Consider the following 19,903-nt stretch of genomic DNA (forward strand, 5'->3'; position numbering starts at 1 on the left):
CAAGAAGTTCAGGTAATCACTTATAAGACAATGAATGAGAATTGGAGGGTCTGTGTCCTGTTTACCTGCTCTCACAGGTAAACAATGGGGGTGGTGTCTTGGAGTCTTATCTAAATTCTCTTGGGGGGGTGGGGGGTGATTCTTTGCAGTAAACTTTTTTCCACAACACAAAAGGGTGAGAGCAATTCCTTTCTACTTTTTTCCGGGGACACAAGACTCAGGGAAAATTCAACATTGTCACTACTCAAGGGTGGAAACTTAGTGTAGCACATAACCATGAGGATTCTAAACCTGTAGCTGCTGAGTTCAAACACCAGCATCCCAATGAGCCTGGTGGGTTAGGAGATCTTTCTGTGCTTTACTTGCTCCCTCCCTGATATGGTTTGGCTGTGTCCCCACCCAAATCTCATCTTGAATTGTAGCTCCCATAATTCCGTGTTGCGGAAGGGCCCAGTAGGAGATAACTGAATGATAGGGGAGGTTCCCCTCATACTGTTCTCCTGGTAGTGAATAAGACTCATGAGATCTGATGGTTTTATAAGCGGCTTCCCTTTTCACTTGGTTCTCATTCTCTCGTCTTCCACCATGTAAAACGTGCCTTTCACCTTCCACCGTGATTTTGAGGCCTCCCCAGCCATGTGGAACTGTGGATCCATTAAACCTTTTTGTTTGTAAATTGCCCAGTCTCGGGTATGTCTTTATCAGCAGCATGAAAGCGGACTAATACACTCCCTAAAATGGGGATGAGCATGATCATTACAATAGCTACGATCTTCATATTTTTAAAGTATTTTAGCACCGTACCTAGAATCCACTAATCTATGAACTGATCCTGAGCAAGCCTGTTTCCTACTCAGACCCCAAGCTCAGTACGAACATAACTTTCCATGCCTCTGTGCAATGCTGCAAAAGGCCTGCATACTTGGAGTCCACAGGAGAGTGTGCTCAAAACACAAAAGTCCCAGTGACCACGCACCACTCGGCATCAAAGCAAAGGTGGCAGGAGTGTGTCCCCTGGCCACTTGCCTTCTCACTCGAACAGACTGTGGATGCAGCACTTGCTCGTGGGTAATTGTGGATCTGACTTTCCAAAAGTACAAGTATGTGGCTACTTTAATCACTAAGCCTCAGTTTCGCTCTCTGTAAAATAGGGAGAACTAATAATCCTAGCAGCAGAGATTAAATGGTGGATGCAAACAGCCTTGTACGAAGTTGTTATCTGTGCAGAGGAAAAAGCGGTGTCACTAGCGTGGAAGGAAGGACCCAGAGGATACAGCCAAGCCTTTCTGTCTTCTCCATCCCCCGGCCTTTTAAACAGGAGTGGGGCGGGGCCACGGCATCGATCACTCGGCGCTCCTCCAGGCACTGCGTCGTGATCAGACGAGCGGTGAGCGATCGATACTCCTATGCTAGCCTCTGGCTCCTCAGGGGAGACAGCCGAGTGGTCGGACCAAACGCAACGAGTCCTCGCCAGCCCAAAGGCGACTCGACACCGTCCCAGCTGAAGAGAGGTTAGTCTGTGCAACTCGAGAGCGGAGTCAGCTCCAGTTCCTCAGAAGTGGAGAGGCCGGGTTCAGAGGCATAGACCGCGCAGGCGTCATGTGAAGCAGCCAAGCCCGCCCTCGGGCGTGCGCCTTGGAAAACCCCGAGGGTGGCTCGAGTTGCCGCATGCGCTCTGAGAATGCAATTTAGCTCGTCGCCGGCCTGCCCTGCCGGAGGATAAAGGGAAAGGTTCCGCGCGTGCGTATGCTCGTCTCATGGCAGTGGTTTTGCGCATGCGTGAGGGCAGGCCCTTACGGCGGGCTGCTGTGCGCTTTAGCGGTTCTTGGCGTCGCGTTGGTGTAGCCCTAGTGCGCCTGCGCGGGTTTTATACTCTGCTATATGTGTGTCCGCTGCTTTTAGGCAACCAGCCGCTGCCCCTGGGCCGCAAGGCCGGCTGGAAACGATTCCGCCGTCAGGTCCCAAATATGAGCCGCGAGAAATGCAGCCCCGGGGAAGGCGCTGAGGAGGGAAGGGGGTCTGAGGCCTCGGGGCTCAAGGCCAGTGCGGGGTACGGGGGACCCTCTGGGGCCTGGGTGTGTGACTGCCCTAAGGAAAGGTGCTTGTAGCTCGGTAAGACTTAACGATGGGCATCGGTGCGTTTCCCGGCAACGGTAGGAATCGCCGTGCTCAGGAGGACTCGGGAGCAAGCCCGGGGACAGGAGGTGCGCAGGCGTTGGGGCCACACGGACGACCCAAACACAAGACTGTGTGCCCCTTAGAGAGCCAAAGGGATCCCTGTGCCATGAATTAAAGCTTTCTGGAAAATGTTCCAAACTTTCCTGGGAAGTTTTACGAAGCTCTTGTTTTTGCACAATTTTTGTGGAATACTGCCATAATAACATTGAGGAGATTAGAGAACTGGACCGCCTGTTCCCAGAAAGCTAGGTGTAGGCTGATCTGTCCTGGAAGCCCCTTTTGGGAGGCTTTCTCATGACCAGCATGGTGCTTGCAGAGTGCCCACCCTGAGACCCTCTGCAAATCACAGTGAGGCTCTCGGAGAGGCCATTCCACCCAGCCACCTTAAAGAATACTCAGGGAGGTGCTTTAGAGGAGTTGATGTTTAAAAATAATTTCAGGCTGGGCGCGGTGCCTCACACCTGTAATCCCAGCCCTTTGGGAGGCCGAGACAGGCCGATCACTTCAGGTCAGGAGTTCACAAGACCAGCCTGACCAACATGGCGCAACCCCGTCTCTACTAAAAATTAAAAATTAGCTGAGTGTGGTGGTGCACATCTGTAATCACAGCTGCTTGGGCGGCTGAGGCAGGAGAATTGCTTGAACCTGGGAAGTGGAGGTTGCAGTGAGCCAAGATTGGGCCAGTGCACTCCTGAGTGGCCTCGTATCTTCACTTTACAAGTCAGTCTCCCAGAGCTCAACAGGTATTGGCCTTCAAAGACCTCTTGTTGATCACAGAAGGTTTTTTTATTTTTATTTTTTTTGACACAGAGTCTTTCTGTCACTCAGGCTGGAGTGCAATGGTGCGATCCCGCCTCACTGCAACCTCTGCCTCTCAAGTTCAAGCAATTCTCCTGCCTCTGCCTCCTGAGTAGCTGGGATTACAGGTGCCCGCCACTGTGCCTGGCTAGTTTTTCTATTTTTAGTAGAGACGGGGTTTCACCCTGTTGCCCAGGCTGGTTTTGAACTCCTGACCTCAGGGTGATCTGCTTGGCTTCCCAAAGTGCTCAGATTACAGGCGTGAGCCGCCACGCCCGGCCCAGAGAAGGCTTTATTTATTTTTGTGGGGAGGGGGGCGGTCAGGTATAGAAACAGCTTGAGTGGGCTTATGTCCTGGCTTTGTGAACTGGCCTCATAACCTGGAACAGCTTTCAGGGGGAGATCAAGTGTGGGTTGCATAAAACAGCTTTTGAGTGGACTTGATTCAGCCCCTAAATGCTCCTTACATAAAGTCTTGTCTGCTGGTGTATGAAATGATCTTGCAAAGAAGGTCAGAATATAGGCTGTTATGTGCTAACCTCTGAGTGGTTTTTCTCCTGGATTTATAAATAAGACTAAAATGAATCTTATAAAAGGCTTCTTGTTGGTCGTACTAAACAAAAAGGAGCCAAGTATAACCTGTATAAAACAGCCGGAATAGACTCAGGCCTGGACTTTATAAATTCACCATCCAGGCAGAATTCACTATGCAAACTGGCAAAGTAGGTCCCTGGTAGGTTATGGGATATATCCCTCTTGGAAGCCACTGCCCTGTCATCCTAGGATTCTCTCAAATTATTTTTATTATTTTTTTTGAGACGGAGTCTCGCTCTGTCACCCAGGCTGGAGTGCAGTGGCTAGATCTCAGCTCACCCCAACCTCTGCCTCCCAGGTTCAAGCAATTCTCCTACCTCAGCCTCCCGAGTAGCTGGGATTATAGGCGTGGACCACCACGCTGGCTAATTTTTGTATTTTTATTAGAGATGGGTTTTCACCATGTTGGCCAGGCTGGTCTCGAGCTCCTGACCTCAGGTCATCCACCCTCCTCAGCCTCCCAAAGTGCTAGGATGACAGGCGTGAGCGATGCACGTGGCCTTAATATAAGACTTTATAAACAGCAATTCAGTGAGGAGTTCTGGGAAGCCAATCAATAAAGCCAGGCCATAAGGCTACTCTGGCTAGTCCTTTCCTCTAGAAAACCTCTATACAACAAGAAGCCTTTTTATCAGACCAGTATATGGGAAATGCCAGAAGGCTGATGAGCCTGGACCTGAGGCCATTCAGAAAGGCAGTGACCTGTGGCTCGCACTTGACCTTCCCAGGAGGGCCATCTCAAGTGGTTGGTGGTGTGAAGGCTGCTTCTCATAGCCCATGAGGCCAGCGACCCTGGAAGATTGTTTCATACAGCCAGCAAGAGAGTGTTTCCCCAGCCAGACCAAGACTCCTTCTGTAAGGCCATTTTGCATGGCTAACAGGAGCCAATGTGAGGCTGCTCCCAGCGGGGTAGATGGACACAACAAACAATTCTTTCCTGGCACAATGAAGAAACCACGGATCGATTTGTAAAACTAAGACAAAATCTGACTTCACCTGGTCCTCAGACAAGCCCCCATCTATAGGAAGGCCAGTTTTTAAAACAAGTTACAAGGGCCGGGCGTGGTGGCTCACACCTGTAATCCCGGCACTTTAGGAGGCTGAGGTGGGTGGATCACTTGTGGTCAGGAGTTGGAGACCAGCCTGGCCAACATGGCGAAACCCTGTCTCTACTAAAAATACAAAAATTAGTCGGGCGTGATGGCATGCGTGCCTGTGGTCCCAGCTACTCAGAGGCTGAGGCAGGAGAATCGCTTGAACCTGGGAGGCGGAGATTGCAGTGAGCCGAGATCGCATCACTGCACTCCAGACTGGGTGACAGAGCAAGACTCCATCTCACAAAACTGCTTTGGAAGACTGCTTCCTATACCAGGATGTGGCTGTTTGATATGGCAACTACATAAAAGGCCAAATCAGAGATTTGGGGAAGCCTATGCAACAAGGCAGAAGACTGATGCGGCCAGAATGCCACTTCACCATGCTGCCAACATAAGGCCTTGTAGGAGGCTATAGTTTTATTTTTTGAAACAGGGTCTCACTCTGTCACCCAGACGGGAGTGCAGAGGCACAAACACGGTTCACTTGCAGCCTTAAACTCCTGAGCTCAAGCAATCTTCCTGCTTCAGCCCCCGGAGTAGCTGGGGCTACAGGTGTGTGCCACCATGACCAGCTAACTAATTTTTTAATTGTTTTTAGAGACAGGGTCTTTACATGTTGCCCAGGCTGGTCTCGAATTCTTGGACTCAAGCAGTCCTCCTGTTTCAGACTCCCGAGTAGCTGGGATTATAGGTGCCCTGCTGGGGGATAGTGTATAATAATCTTGAGGCCTTTGGGGAGGCCATTTCAAGTGGCTTATACAGAGGCAATCTGAAAAGCCATTTTGAAAACAAACTTATACAGCCATCCTGAAGCCTCTGTCTCTGGAAAACCATCATATATTGTCAACGTAAGTATCTCTGAAGGCCTTTTGATAAGGCCGTTCATTGAAGAACTCTGCATTAAAGAATAATCATAAGGCTATTTCATGTGGCCAAGAGCAGATAGTTTTGTACAGCCAACTCACAGTATTAGGAGGCCATCTTTCCCAGAAGGCTGTGTCCATTGGCCTTCAACATGAGGTCTCCAAGGCCGATTTGCAAAGTAGCAGATAGGCTGCCTATGAAGACCAAACATGAGGCCACCCTGGGAGGCCAGGTGACAAAGCAGACACGGGGCCACTGGGGGAACCTGGCTACAAAGCCGCACACGTGAGGCCACCTTGAGAAGCTGGCTTGGTAAGGCTGATAGGCGCCCTGTGAGGGGCCATTTTATAAGGTCACCCTGAAACACCAATTTACAAAGCCCGTAATCTGCATTGCAGAGAACAGGTTTATAGCCCATTTGAAACCCTCTGGGAGGCTGTTTTCTAAGGCCATCAAGAGACAGGTTTACAAAGCTGGTACGTAGAGCCCCAGTGGAAGCCAGTTTTATAGTAAGGCAATAAATGGTCTCCTGGGAGGCCTTTCCACTGGCCTTTATGAGAAGCCAGGATATGAGGCCCCTGAGGTCTTTTGGATGCTCAAGATGAGACTTCTCCATGTTGCTCTATAAGATTCATGTAAGCCACACACGGGATGAGCCAGGAGGCCACCCAGGGAGGCCAGGGATGGGCCCATGTGGTGTCTTGTGCTGGCCTAGTGGATAAGTCCATGCTGGAAATTGGACTGTGAAACGCTCCAAGAAGGCTGTGAATAAGGCCAACACAAGCCTTCTAGGAGGCTAGAGATAGAACCCACCCTGGCAGGCTGGGGCTCTCTGAGCCCTACCATACCCTGAGCTTGCTAGAAAGAAAGTTCATTGTGAACCAGGAATGGAAATGAACTCATTGTAAGCTCAGCCGTGTGGATACAAAGTCCAAAGAGCTCACCCTTGAAGGCAATGAGTGTTCTGGGCAGACACCGCCACTTACTGTGTAGTTTGGCACAAATTGCTTAACCTCGAAATCTCAGTTTATTCATCTGTAAAACTCCCATCATAGGATTGCAAGGGATGTGTTAATCTATGTCAAGCATGCAGCATTGACATGGCGCACAGGAGAGGGTGCTGAGATCAGCCAGAATTTAAGCCCTGCTTCTGCACAAATGATTGACCATAGGCCTTGGGGCAAGTCACTTCATTTTTGTTTTTTTTTTTTAATTTGAGACAGGATCTTGCTCTGTCACCCAGGCTGGTGGCATGATCTCGGCTTACTGCAACCTTTGCCCCCAGGCTTAAGTGATCCCACCACCTTTAATCTCCCGAGTAGCTGGGACCACAGGCATGTACTGCCGTGCCCAACTAATTTTTGTATTTTTTGTAGAGACGGGGTCTTGCCATGTTGGCCAGGCTGGTCTTGAATTCCTGAGCTCAAGTGATCCAATTGCCTCGGCCTCCCAAAGTGCTGGGATTACAGGCGTGAGCCACCATGCCGGCCTTCTCGAATACTTTTCAAAGCCTGGCACTCCTGAGTGACTGCCATGAGGCAGACTCTGCTTTTAGGCTCTGGGAAACATAGGGGAATGAGCTACGTTCTTGTCCTGGTGGAGCTGGCAGTGCAGTGTTGGATAGACACACATGTAAGCAGGTGTTTTCATACATCCTGACAAGTACTGTAAGAGAAGCTCAAGGGCTGCAGGAACACAGAACACTGTTGGAGAGTCTTGGCAGGCCTCACATGGGGATATTTAAGATGGGCTTTAAAGGTTGGGTAGGAGTTTGCCAGGCAGCGGAGGGGTATGGGAGGCACTGCAGATGAGGACAATACACGTTCCTTCCTGAACAGACATTTATCCAGTGCTTGCTGAGTACCAGGTGTTGCGACAGGCCCTGAAGATACAGCGGTGACCCCAGACAGATGAGGGCCCTCCCCTCCAGAGCTTCTGCCCAACAGAGAAGACTGCTGTTGAAAAATCCTCGCAGATGAGATGCAGGAAGCTGCGGGAATGCACAGGGGATCAGGTCTGTCCTGGTGTCTAACTCTTGTTTCTCTCCACCTCCCCAGGCACGGGACTGAACCAGCTGGTGGTGGCCCGATGGCTGGAGACACCCACTGCCCCGCAGAGCCCCTGGCCAGAGAAGGCACTTTATGGGAGGCCCTCAGGGCGCTCCTGCCGCACAGTAAAGAAGACCTGAAGTTGGACCTTGGGGAGAAAGTGGAGAGGAGCGTGGTGACGTTGTTGCAGCGAGCCACTGAGCTCTTCTACGAGGGCAGGAGGGACGAGTGTCTGCAGAGCAGCGAGGTGATCCTGGACTACTCCTGGGAGAAGCTCAACACGGGCACGTGGCAGGACGTAGACAAAGACTGGCGCCGGGTCTACGCCATCGGCTGCCTCCTGAAAGCCCTGTGTCTGTGCCAGGCACCTGAGGATGCCAACACTGTGGCCGCAGCCCTGCGGGTCTGTGACATGGGCCTGCTGATGGGGGCAGCCATCCTGGGGGACATCCTTCTTAAAGTCGCTGCCATCCTCCAGACACACCTCCCTGGAAAGAGGCCTGCCCATGGCTCCATCCCAGAGCAACCCTGCACAAAGGTATGTGGGGGAGATTGTCCCCAAGCACACTAGCCATCCAGCAACCCTGTTGTTCTAGAAATTCCGAGTCATGTCTCCCCTGGGGTGAGGCCTCGTGGCCTGCAACCCCTCTGGTGGAAAACAGCACCGCCATTGATTTTGGATTTCTGTTTGTTTTTGGAAGCAGGCTCCCGTTCTGTCGCCCAGGCTGGAGTGCAGTAGTGTGATCTCGGCTCCTTGCAGCCTCCACTTCCTGGACTCAAGCAATCCTTCTGCCTCAGCCTCCTTAGTAGCTGGAACTATGTATGGGTGCATGGCACCACACCCAGCTAATTTTTTTAGTTTCTTATTTATTTTTTATTTTTTGTATAGATAGGGTCTCATGTTTCTCAGGCTAATCTGGAACTCCTGGCCTAAAACAGTCCTCCTGTCGTGGCCTCCCGAAGCACTGAGATTACAGGTGTGAGCCACCGTGCTCAGCCCCCATTGATTTTGGAAATGGAACAGCTCCATTCATTTTCTCTCTTTTTTTTTTTTTTTTTTGCAAAGGCAGTGCCCTTTAAGCAGAGAGGCAGCAGAGAAACTTTGTGGTTCCTGAGGGAAACAGCTTAAAGCGATTATGTGGGTGAGAGCTGCAGCCAGTGGCAGCCCGTTTCTTTCAGCTTCTTGGTGGGCTTGCTGAAGTCTCACCCAGGCGAGGCGATACCTCTGGCTGCTCCTGTCTCTGTGCTCCTGGGTTTGGATGAGATACTACAACTAGCTGATGTCTGTTTTGGGATCAATCTCTCCCACCCCTTGGGTCTATGTGCCTGTTCCAAAGAGCACCCCCAGGAACAGAGCATGGTTTACTCTGAAGGCTTCAGGTCCTGGTGCCGACACACAGGCCTCACTTACAACACACCCAAGCAAGTCACTTAACCTCCTTTGAGCCTCGGTTTCCTTGTCTGTAGAGTGGCAGAGTACCGACCCACAGAAAGAAATGACTAAGACTGTACTAGACGCTCGGTAGTGGAATTATGGGATGCTTCTGACATTTTTCTAAATGCTTTGCTATGTTTTCCGAATTTCCTACAATGCATATTATTATTATTATTATTTTTGAGATGGAGTCTCACTCTGTCGCCCCGGCTGGAGGGCAGTGGCGCAATCTTAGCTCCCTGCAACCTCTGCCTCCCAGGTTCAAATGATTCTCCTGCCTCAGTCTCCCAAGTAGCTGGGATTATAGGCGCCCACCACCACGCCCGGCAATTTTTGTATTTTTAATAGAGACAGGGTTTCACCATGTTGGCCAGGCTTGTCTGGACCTCAGGTGATCCACCCACCTCAGCCTTCTAAGTGCTGGGATTACAGGCGTGAGCCACAAATTATTTTTATATAAGAAAAATGCAAGTGATTGACACTAAACACACAGGCATGTAACCAAAATAAAAGAAAATCAAATAAAGGGAGAAGAAAATTTTTCCACAAATATGTCAGACAATGAATATCTCTATTACGTAAGGAATGGTACAAAATCAATAGGGAAAAAATCTTGAGCCCCAGGAGGTAGAAATCCAGGAACCCGAACAGACTGTTCACAAGAAGGAAATAGATCTGTTAAACAAATGTGCAGGAGAATGTTCAGCCTCACCTCTGGTTAAAAAAATAAAAGAGAGAGATGCAAATAGCAAAACAGCATTTCATCTTTGGCTGTTAAGTTAGGAAACAAGGCTTCATATGATACCCGGTGTTGCCAAGGGCACCACGTGGCCAAGGGCATGGGGTGTGGGTTGCTCTTTTGTTTCATTTTTTTTACAGACAGGGTCTTGCCCAGTCACCCACGCTGGAGTGCAGTGGCACAATCATAGCTCTCTGCAAGCCGGGCATGGTGGCTCACGCCTATAATCCCAGCACTTTGGGAGGCTGAGGCCGGCAGATCACCTGAGGGCAGGAGTTCAAGACCAGCCTGGCCAACATGGTGAAACCTCATATCTACTAAAAATACAAAAATTTGCTGGGTGTCCTGGCACACGCCTGTAATCCCAGCTACTCTGGAGGCTGAGGCAGGAGAATTGCTTGAACCCCTGAGGCGGAGGTTGTAGTGAGCCAAGATCGTGCCACTGCACTCCAGCCTGGGCAACAGAGCAAGACTCAGTCTCAATAAATAAATAAATAAATAAATAAATAAATAAATAAATAAAACATAGCTCACTGCAGCCTCGACCTCCTAGGCTTAGGTGATTTCTCCTACCTCAGCTTCCCGAGTGGCTGGGACTACAGGCATGTACCACCACACGGAGCTTTTTAAATTTTTTCTAGAGACAGAGGTTTCTCTATGTTGCCCAGGCTCGTTTCAAACTCCTGGGCTCAAGCAGTCCTTCCACCTTGGTCTCCCAAAGTGCTGGGATTACAGGTATGAGCCAGTGTGGCTGGCCATTTCCCAGCAGGTTCACACCTGTGGACACTGAGGTTCTCAAGCAGCAAGTAACTTACTCAGGTCACCCAGTTGGGAGATGGTTAAGTAAATGATGGTGCAGCCACTCCTAAGAAACTGTAAGGACCGGGTGGCCACGTGGAAACTGCTTTTGATAAATGATTGGAGGGGAGAGGCAGGGCTGCTGCTTCATCATTGCTGTTACTCCCAGCGGGTCAGAGATATTTTGTGTGTGTGTGTGTGTGTGTGTGTGTCTGTGTGTGTGTGTAAGATGGGAAAAGAATAGGAATGAGAAGACCTTAAGATGGTGAAGTTGGAGATAGTAAGTTTTCCTTTATTGCGGAATGTCTGTGAAAGCAGTTTATAATGAAACAAACATTTTTGATGAAATGGTTAAGAAAAAAACCACCTTGATCTCATGAAGAGCAAATAGTAATAGTAGCAGTAATAATAACAAACGTTGTCTATTGTTGTTACTGGTACTCTTGACAGCTAAGCTCTCCTACCCCTGACACAGGTTCCTGGTGGAATACCTCAAATGTCGACTTCCTGAGGTGGTTGCTATTTTGTTCTGTTTTGATTTTAAACAGAAAGCAAGGGCGGACCATGGTTTGATTCCAGATGTGAAGTTAGAAAAAACAGTCCCCCGGCTGCACCGTCCATCCCTCCAGCATTTCAGGGAGCAGTTTTTGGTTCCAGGGAGGCCCGTGATCCTGAAAGGCGTGGCTGACCACTGGCCGTGCATGCAGAAGTGGAGGTGGGTGGTCGCCGAGGGAGGTGAGGTCCCTTTTCCCATTTTAGCGTTCCCCAGGGCTCCCTGAATTCCTCCCGACCATCCCCAGGGAAATGCAACCTTGTAGATGCTTCACTAGCAGCCCTTGACTGATTGCCAAGGGGTTAAGAGTGAAAAGTAAGGTGCTCTGAATTTATGCCGCAGGTTATGGGATTCTTACCTTCTACCTTGCTCGCCCTAAGCGGTTTTTTAATGAGTCCCTAAGTGGCAGTCCTAGGATGTGTCTGTTATGCAATTTTACAGGATCCTAGCAATTTCAGACCATCTCAGGGCCCTGAGGCTAAGCGCAGAAATAACCCAAGAGACAGCCCCTCTCTCTCTGAGGGATTCTGTGGTCTCTTGTGTTTGTTTCTAGTCCTTTCTCAGAATCATGATGGGGAGATCAGATCAGGCAGCTGGAGCGTGGCTGTCATGCCGCGGCTCTGCATGAGTTTGGAAATAAGGAGGCATCTCTCCAGGAAGGTAGATGGAGTCAGCCTGTTTTGTGGTTTAGCGGAGGGAATGGTACCCGCTGAGACATGTGGAGGAATTCTTATTGCAGGAGGTGTCCTCACAGCAAGGCTTCATTAAGCATTTTACTACGTACCTGGCACTAGGACAGGTGTTGTCATCACCCCCATTCTGTAAATGGGGATCAAGGACTCGGGTTCAGTAACCTGCATCAGATCCCCTGGCCTGTAACTGATGAGGCCTGGAATCAGTCCCAGGCTAGAGGGCAGAGTGCAGGAGACTGCCACCTGCCACGCTGTCCACTATTTGTTTAAAGGTTTCTCAGCTTAGTGGCAAAATGAGCAAAGAAAGAAGTGAGGAGGCCGTTGGCAAGCAGGGAACTAGAGCAGCCCAGCCAACCAGACTTACCGGCCCTATCTGCAAAGCTGCACAGCACTGTGTATGAGCCACACAGCCTTGAGCAGGGAGCCCCACCTCTCCATGCCGGTTTCCTCATCAGTGAAGCTGGGGATGACAGTCCTTGTCTCTGCACATGAGGTTTTCCAAGGATGAAAGGGGACCACATGCAAAGCACACTTAGTACTATGCCCAACAGATATTAGCAGTGACGATGCCAATGTGTGTCTTTCTGCTAGTTTGGAGTATATCCAAGAGATCGCTGGCTGCCGAACTGTCCCAGTGGAAGTTGGTTCGAGGTACACAGATGAGGAATGGTCCCAGACCCTCATGACGGTCAACGAGTTCATCAGCAAATACATCGTGAATGAGGTACATCATGGGGACTCCTTTCCCCTAATACTTGCAAGGGAGAGAGCATAGTACATTTAGGCAAATAACCCTCCATGTGTTGTAATGGGAGGTTTTGGAGGAGCCAGTCTGTAAGTCTGTGGTCGGAGGGATGACCACAGCGAGGAAGCCAGGCTGCTTGGCCAGCAGACATGAGGGATTCATGTCAGGTCCTTTTTAATGGGCAGGGGAGTATAATTCAGTGGGTTTTAGCCTGTTCCAAAAGTTGGACAGCTAAGTCTAGAGTATGTGTATTTAAATTTTTAATAGCAGCCAGGCATGGTGGCTCACACCTGTAATCCCAGCACTTTGGGAGGCTGAGGCAGGCGGATCACTTGAAACCAGGAGTTCAAGACCAGCCTGGGAAACATAGTGAAACCCTGTCTCTATAAAAAATATAAAAATTAGCTGGGTATAGTGGTACGTGCCTGTAATCCCAGCTACTCAAGAGGCTGAGGTGGGGCAAATTGCTTGAGCCCAGGAGGCAGAGGTTGCAGTGAGCCAAGATCAGGCCACTGCATTCCAGCTTGGACAATAGAACCAGGCCCTGTCAAAATTAGGACAGGACAGGATAGGACAATTTATTTTTCCCAAAAGTTAGATCACTTATACTTTCACCAGCAATTAACACAAGTGTCCATTTTCTTACATCTTTGCCTGCACTGTTTGTTGCCATTTTATGAAAATGTTTGCCAATCAGATGGATGAGATCAGTGCTTTACAAACTGGGTACCCCGGTGCTGGAGAGGTTCTTTGAAGCTGCCCCAGGGCCTCTAAGGGTTGGAGAGGACCACTCAGGATGGAGTGGAAGGGTGACGGGGGCTGCAGCTGGGGCCAGCTGGACAGCAGCAGCAGGAGGGCATCTGTCATAACTAACTGGGCTTTCTGTGTTGCCTCTGGTTTTCCCCGGTGGATTAGCCAAGGGACGTCGGGTACCTTGCTCAGCACCAGCTCTTTGACCAGGTAAGTCTGAGGCCATGCACCTCTGTCCCTCACCGTCTCACCTTCCCCTCTCCTCCCCTCCTGGGCTCAGTGCGGCTGGAGCAGTGAGCGTGAGTAGGAGGGAGGCAGCAGGTGAGGCTAGGAAGGTGACAGGACGTGGGTGATGAGGAGCCATTTTCCTAAAGTGACAGGAAACACTGGGGGGTTGCCAGTGCCCCGAGGATTGTAGGGGCTGCTGTTCAGAGATGAAGGGAGCAGCTGTCGGAGCGGGTGGCTGGCTGGGCTATTGCTGTGGTGCAAGGAGAGGTGATGCTGGCAGGTGGAGCAGTTCAAGACCGGTGTGAACCACTGAGCCCTGGACGTGGGTGGATGTGTGGGGGAGGGAGGGAAGATCGGGGAAGATGCCCAGATTCAGGACCCCAAAACACTAAATAGATGGAGCTGGGGCGCCCAGGAGGGACCTGGCTGGTGTGGTGTCTGCCAGGAGTGCCCAGGAAGGCAGCCCTTGGCAGGATTCAAGGATAGGGCCAGGTGCGTGCCCTGAACGTGGAAGACTCGAGTCAGTCGGGGTCAGGGCTACAGCCAAGGGTGGGCTGGGGCCGCACCTCTGTAGCCTTTGCAGTGGGGCCCTGGGATGCTGATCAGCTGCTGTATCTACTGCTGAAGCCAGGACTGCCTCTCTGTCTCAATGGGGGACCCAGGGCCAGTAGGGGCTGTGCCAGGAGCCTTCATGCCGACATTAAAGGAGGCTGGCAGTTTCTCTTCCCCAGGCCTCCCTATTAGGACTTGTGCATCCTGCATCCTGTCCATGTCACTTGCTAAGTGAAGGAAAGGGGGATTCTAATTGATCAGGTCCCTACTGTGTGATCCCGAGACCCACCTTTCCCCTGACCCCGGTCATCCGGGGGGCATGGCCTCAGTGTGGGCCGGGGACCCTGGAAGCCATGGTTAACCTTGGCTCCCTGTCCTGGAGCAGCTGTTTCATACTTTGTAGAACAGGAGGAGTTATATTTAGGAGTAGAAGGCCAAGTTCACAGTGACTTTCAAGATGAGCCAGGACTTGAAAGATGTTTCGGGTAATGGAGGGCCGCCTGGGTGTTTACCTTGGGTCCCAGAGCTGAGTGTCTACCATGCTGTGGAGAGGACCCTGGGGAAGTCCCAGCAGCCCATGCCCAGGTGTTATCATGCCGTGTGGCAAGGACAGTGTTCTAGAACCTTCTCTACCTACGGGACGCTCAGGGACTCCTACCAAATTCTTGTCCCAGAACCTTTTATTGACTTTTCTCCCAGGGACCCCGTGTTCTAGAAGATTTTGGTCATCAGTTTAAGCCTGCCTCAGTTATCAGTCACATCTCGGGAGCACTGATTCCCTTCGGGTCTCTGGATCCTTGGCCAGTGATTCTGATGACATGATCTGGTTAGCCAATCACCTTTCAGAAATCCTGATGATGTCATCAGGGACCAATCATAGTTTCTGCTCAGATTCCACAGGGCCAGTTCTGGTCAAAAGCAGCAGTGTCGGGTATTACCTTTGGGAGGAACCCCCCACAGCCCTGAGAGGGACCTCAGCTTGCGAACTTGTACTTCAGTCCTAAGCAGCAGGCGCGGCTGCGTTTCTGCACAGCTGATTTGAGACAGGTTCTTAAAGGTCTGAATAGCAGTGTCTGGGACCAAGCTCCCTGCAGGGAGAACATTCCAGCTTTTCCTGGTACACACTGGTTTCTGAGCCAGCAGCCTGAAGTTACCGTCACTGCTCCCGAAGGAATGGTAGTGTCCACCTGCAGGTGCCTTCAGGCTGCGGAGCAGTGACTCTTAAAAAGACCTGTGTCCCTCTGGCAACCCTATTTTCATGCCTCTCAAGCTTGAAAAATGCCGCCAGGTCCATCCAGGGTCCCGTGAAGAACCCTGGGGTTCTTGGTGGCCTGGGGGGTGTGGGCTGCTGGCCTGCTCTGGTGGGTTCAATCCCGGAGGTAACTGAGGTGCCTGCTAAGGGTCTGGACAGGAAGTGGACTTAGAGTGAGTGTGTTTTCACTCTGAGACTCTGGCTTTGTGTAAAGGAGGCCAGGGCCATGTGCAGTGGCTCATACCTATAGTCCCAGCACTTTGGGAGACCAAGCAGGACCAGCCTGGACAACATAGCAAGACCCCATCTCTACAAAAATAAAATTAGCCAGGCACGGTGGCATGCTCCTGTGGTCCCAGCAATTTGGGAGGCTGAGGCAGGAGGATCGCTTAAGCTCTGCAGGTTGAGGCGACAGTGAGCCATGATGGTACCACTGCACTCCGGACTGGGTGACAGAACAAGACTGTCTTTGAAAAAAAAAAATTACAATAAATAAATAAAGGAGGCCAGGCCACTGCGGCCCTGCCCCACTGTGAACATCCAAGATCGCTTGATGTGTGGCATATAACTCTGTCAGAGGCCATGGGGAGCCGCCCCACCCTTACTGCATCATATAAAGCTCAGAGCACAGACCCAGGCCCACACCTGCCTTTCTCGTCAGGCAGTTTCTCTTCTCTGCCCAGCCTGTTTCTGCCAGGTATGGCAACAAATCCTCTGTGCCTACCCTGGCTTTTAAAACTAGGACGGCAAGGGCTGGGTGCGGTGGCTCACGCCTGTAATCCCAGTACTTTGGGAGGCCGAGGCGGGTGGATCAATTAAGTCTAGGATTTTGAGAGCAGCCTATGCAACATGGCGAAACCCTGTCTCTACAAAAATAAAAATTAAAAAAAATTAGCCGGGTGTGGTGCATGCTTGTAGTCCCAGCTACTAAGGAGGCTGAGGTGGGAGGATCACTTGAGCCCAGGAGGCAGAGGCTGCAGTGAGCTGAGATCACGCCACTGCACTCCAGCCTGAGAAACAGAGCCAGACCCTGTCTCAAACACACACACATAATGGATATAGGTATGTGTTTCTGACTCTTCGTTGGCCTCCGGGCTGCGGTGTCCCCAGCCGGATCCCCACATCTCATGTCTGCTCTGCCGCCCACAGATCCCGGAGTTGAAGCAGGACATCAGCATCCCCGACTACTGCAGCCTGGGCGATGGGGAGGAGGAGGAAATCACCATCAATGCCTGGTTTGGTCCCCAGGGAACCGTCTCCCCACTACATCAGGATCCCCAGCAAAACTTCCTAGTGCAGGTTGGAGCTGCAGCTGGAATAGTGGCCTTCTAGCTCCTCCTGGCCCAGACACCTGGCCGGCCACATTCTCTGCCTTTAAACACCGGGCTCTTAAAAAGAAACAAGAAGCACTGAAGGGGATGAGGACAAAAATATAAAGCAAACCCACAAACGGCCCCAGGCCCAGGAAGGCCTCTGCAGTCGGTGCTTCAGTCGGTGCTTCCAGAAGCGGCTCCTCCTGCATGTGCTCCTCCCAAGATCCCTCACAGGGGAGCCCTCGGGAGAGGGAGCGAGTGCTGGTGCGGGTGCCCGGTGCCTCTGCCCCTCCCCGCCTGCTACCCATGCGATCCAGACCAGCTTCCAAATAGGAGGTGGCAGGTTGGGGGAGGAGTTTTCTCAGTCACTGGGAGGTTTTTTTCCTGAGGCCCAGTCAGAGGAGCAGATGGATTTGCTGCAAGGGGAGGCACCTCTGTCTACTGCTGTAAGACCACCCTGGTTTTCGCAGGCAAAGAGAGGTTTAGTAAAGGAGAACATTCTCCTACCCCAGCAGACCAGTCCAGAGAGGCAGCCCAGGAGTGGGCTAAGAGCTGGGCTTCGGGAGCCAGCCTGCCTGGCGCAGACAGCAGCCCTGCCACACCTCAGCTGTGTGAGCTTGGGCAGCTCATTTAATCTCTCTGTGCCTCAGTTTCCTCACCTGCAAAATGAGAGTGAAGATAAACCACCTCAGTTTATCTTCACAGAGGATTAAGCCAGTTAACACACATAAAGCACTTAAGCAGTGCCTGGCACAGACAAGCGCCTAATAATTGTGGGCTCCAAAAATGAAGTTATTTTTCAAAATGTATTTGGAAGAAAAACATACCTTAGGCCAAGTTTGGTAGTTCACACCTATAATCCCAGCACTTTGGGAGACCGAGTCAGGAGGATCACTTGAGGCCAGGAGTTCAAGACCAGCCTGGGCAACATATTAAAACCTAATCTCTACCAAAAATAAAAATACAAAAATCAGCTGGGTGTGGTGGGGCATACCTGTAGTCCCAACTACTGGGGAGGCTGGGGCAGGAGGATCTCTGGAGGCCAGGAGGTCAAGACTGCAGTGAGCCATGATCGCACCACTGCACTCCAGCCTGGATGACCGAGAGAGACCCTGTCTCTAAAAAATAAAAAAGAAAGAAAAACACACACGTGGAACCGTAAGCATGTGTGTGGTGGGGAAGGGCAGGCTGGGCCCAGGGAGCAGCATGTGGAAGGGCACAGAGGCCAGAGTGGGCTTGGGGCAGCAGTGGAGTGAGGCCACCAGCTGACTGTCAGGGTCTCTCTCCCCAGGTGATGGGGAGGAAGTACATCCAGCTGTATTCCCCGCAGGAGTCAGGGGCTCTGTACCCTCATGACACGCACCTTCTCCATAACACGAGCCAGGTGGGCACTGGGGGTCTGGGGTGACGTTGCAGGTTCTCCCCACTGCCCCTGCAGATGATGACGTCCTTTGCTTTCTTCAGGTTGACGTGGAGAATCCCGACCTGGAAAAGTTCCCCAAGTTTGCCAAGGCCCCATTCCTGTCCTGCATCCTGTCTCCTGGAGAGATCCTGTTCATCCCGGTGAAATACTGGCATTACGTGCGGGCTCTGGATTTGAGCTTCTCGGTCAGCTTCTGGTGGTCGTAGCCAGGATAGGAGCTGAAAGGGCCTGACATGCAGACAGCATTCATCTGTTCACTAATTTCCTGGGTCCTGGAATCTATAGAGACAAGCAGGACTGAACCTGTGTCCTGAAGAGCCTTCACTGCCCAGTGGCAGCCCTGGGGGGCTGAGCTCCAGCACTGGACAGGCACAGAGTGGGGGCTGCCCAGGAAGGAGCACACTCCAGGCCAGGGGTGCATGGCAGAGGAAGGTGGCGAGAGCCCAGAAGGACACTGCAGGCAGACAGCCTGCATGGGGACTCTGGCATCAGAAAGCCTAATGTTTTTGGGAAACGGGTGGGTCACACGGGCAGGGGTGAAACATGGGCTCTGAGGTTGGCTACTTGATTCAAACCCGGCCGCACTGCATACCTGCTGTGTGACTTGGCCAGGATCCCTCACTTCGCTGTGCCCATATGGAAAAGAGGGCAAGGCCAGTCCTCACTGCCGAGGGCCGAGAAGGCGGTGCTGAGCCCCTGCTGCTGCATGAACCTTAGCCGCTGTCACTGATCCCAATTACTCTGATCCTTTTGCCCTTCCTTCCCATAACGGCCTGCTGGACGCCACAGCCTGAATACTGGAGAGAGCTGGACATTGCCCAGGTCACAGGAGAGAGTCCGTAGAGACCTGCGCAGGAGCCCGGACCCCTGCTGAGCAGTGGGAGCTTTCTGTCATCCCCATGGCTCAAGGATAACCTACCTGCCTGCAGAGGAGTGCGAAGGTCTTGCTGGATGACTTTTCACCCGCACTCACCCAGGAGCAGGCTCCCAAGTGAAGAAACCACCGAACCATCACCAGCTCCTAGAAGCCTCCCTCCCACCGCCTTCTAGTCACCATCCCCCAGAAGTAATGACTCTCAAACCTGGGGGATTTGAGGCCAGGGGGAGAGCCAGGCTCTATGCTTTCTGTAATTGTGTCTCGTTTGTGTGCACGCAGGTTTGTTTTATGTTTTGGCCATTAAGATTTTCCCCAGCCCTCTGTTTTTTGTTTTTTAAACTAAATAGAGATGGGATCTTGTTATGTTGCCCAGGCTGGTCTTGAACTTCTGGGCTTAAGCAATCCTCCCACCTTGGCCTCCCAAAGTGCTGGGGTTACAGGTGTGAGCCACATGCCAGCCTTGGCTTCTTTCTTCCCCCCTTCTAAGATAGGCCTGGGGAAAAGAGCCCTGAGGGTTGAGCTGCCATCCTGCCACTGGCTCAGCTGCTTGTCTTTTAGCCAAAAATCAAGCAGCCCCAGGAAAGATTCTGGTTGTCCAGGAGGTAGCTACCCTGGGGTAACTAGAAGGGGGATGGGAAAGTGGCCGTGGGCAGCTGAACTCCAGCTCCTGATGCCCTCTACCCAGGCCAAGGAATTTGACTTTATCGTGTAGGTCCTGGGGTTCTCAGCCTTTGAGCAGACACAGCAGAATCTGCATTCTCGAAAGCTGGCTGTTGGCAGGGAGAGGCCGTGATACTCATCCTGGGAGTGGGCTGCCGAGGGGCCATGGGCGTGCTGGGGAGTGACAAACACAAGAGCTATCTGGAAGCTAAGTCCACTTGGCTCTGTGGGCAGCTGTTTGCAAGGACATTGTTTATTCCCTGCCATGGTTAATAGTGAATTACCTAATCTTTCACAGGAAGAATTT

The 19,903-nt window shown here is 51.6% G+C and overlaps 1 protein-coding gene across 6 annotated transcripts; it reads left to right on the plus strand.

Moving 5' to 3' along the window:
- Positions 1 to 1,345: 1,345 nt before the first annotated feature.
- Positions 1,346 to 19,303, plus strand: KDM8 (lysine demethylase 8). Of its 6 annotated transcripts, none has more exons than XM_001135546.6 (8): positions 1,346 to 1,511; positions 7,589 to 8,117; positions 11,100 to 11,266; positions 12,388 to 12,520; positions 13,457 to 13,501; positions 16,473 to 16,622; positions 17,928 to 18,020; positions 18,101 to 19,303. In XM_001135546.6, exons 2-8 carry the CDS (start codon positions 7,620 to 7,622, stop codon positions 18,263 to 18,265), a joined length of 1,251 nt encoding a protein of 416 aa, XP_001135546.4. In that variant the 5' UTR covers positions 1,346 to 1,511; positions 7,589 to 7,619; the 3' UTR covers positions 18,266 to 19,303. The 6 variants fall into 6 exon arrangements, with proteins under 6 accessions (XP_001135546.4, XP_024205586.2, XP_063653799.1 ...); XM_063797729.1 differs by lacking the exon at positions 1,346 to 1,511 and adding an exon at positions 1,686 to 1,740; XM_003315025.6 differs by lacking the exon at positions 1,346 to 1,511 and adding an exon at positions 1,800 to 2,050.
- The last annotated feature ends 600 nt before the right edge of the window (positions 19,304 to 19,903 follow it).

This window comes from Pan troglodytes, chromosome 18, assembly GCF_028858775.2.
Source record: "Pan troglodytes isolate AG18354 chromosome 18, NHGRI_mPanTro3-v2.0_pri, whole genome shotgun sequence".
In the NCBI taxonomy this organism is placed as follows: Eukaryota; Metazoa; Chordata; class Mammalia; order Primates; family Hominidae; genus Pan; species Pan troglodytes.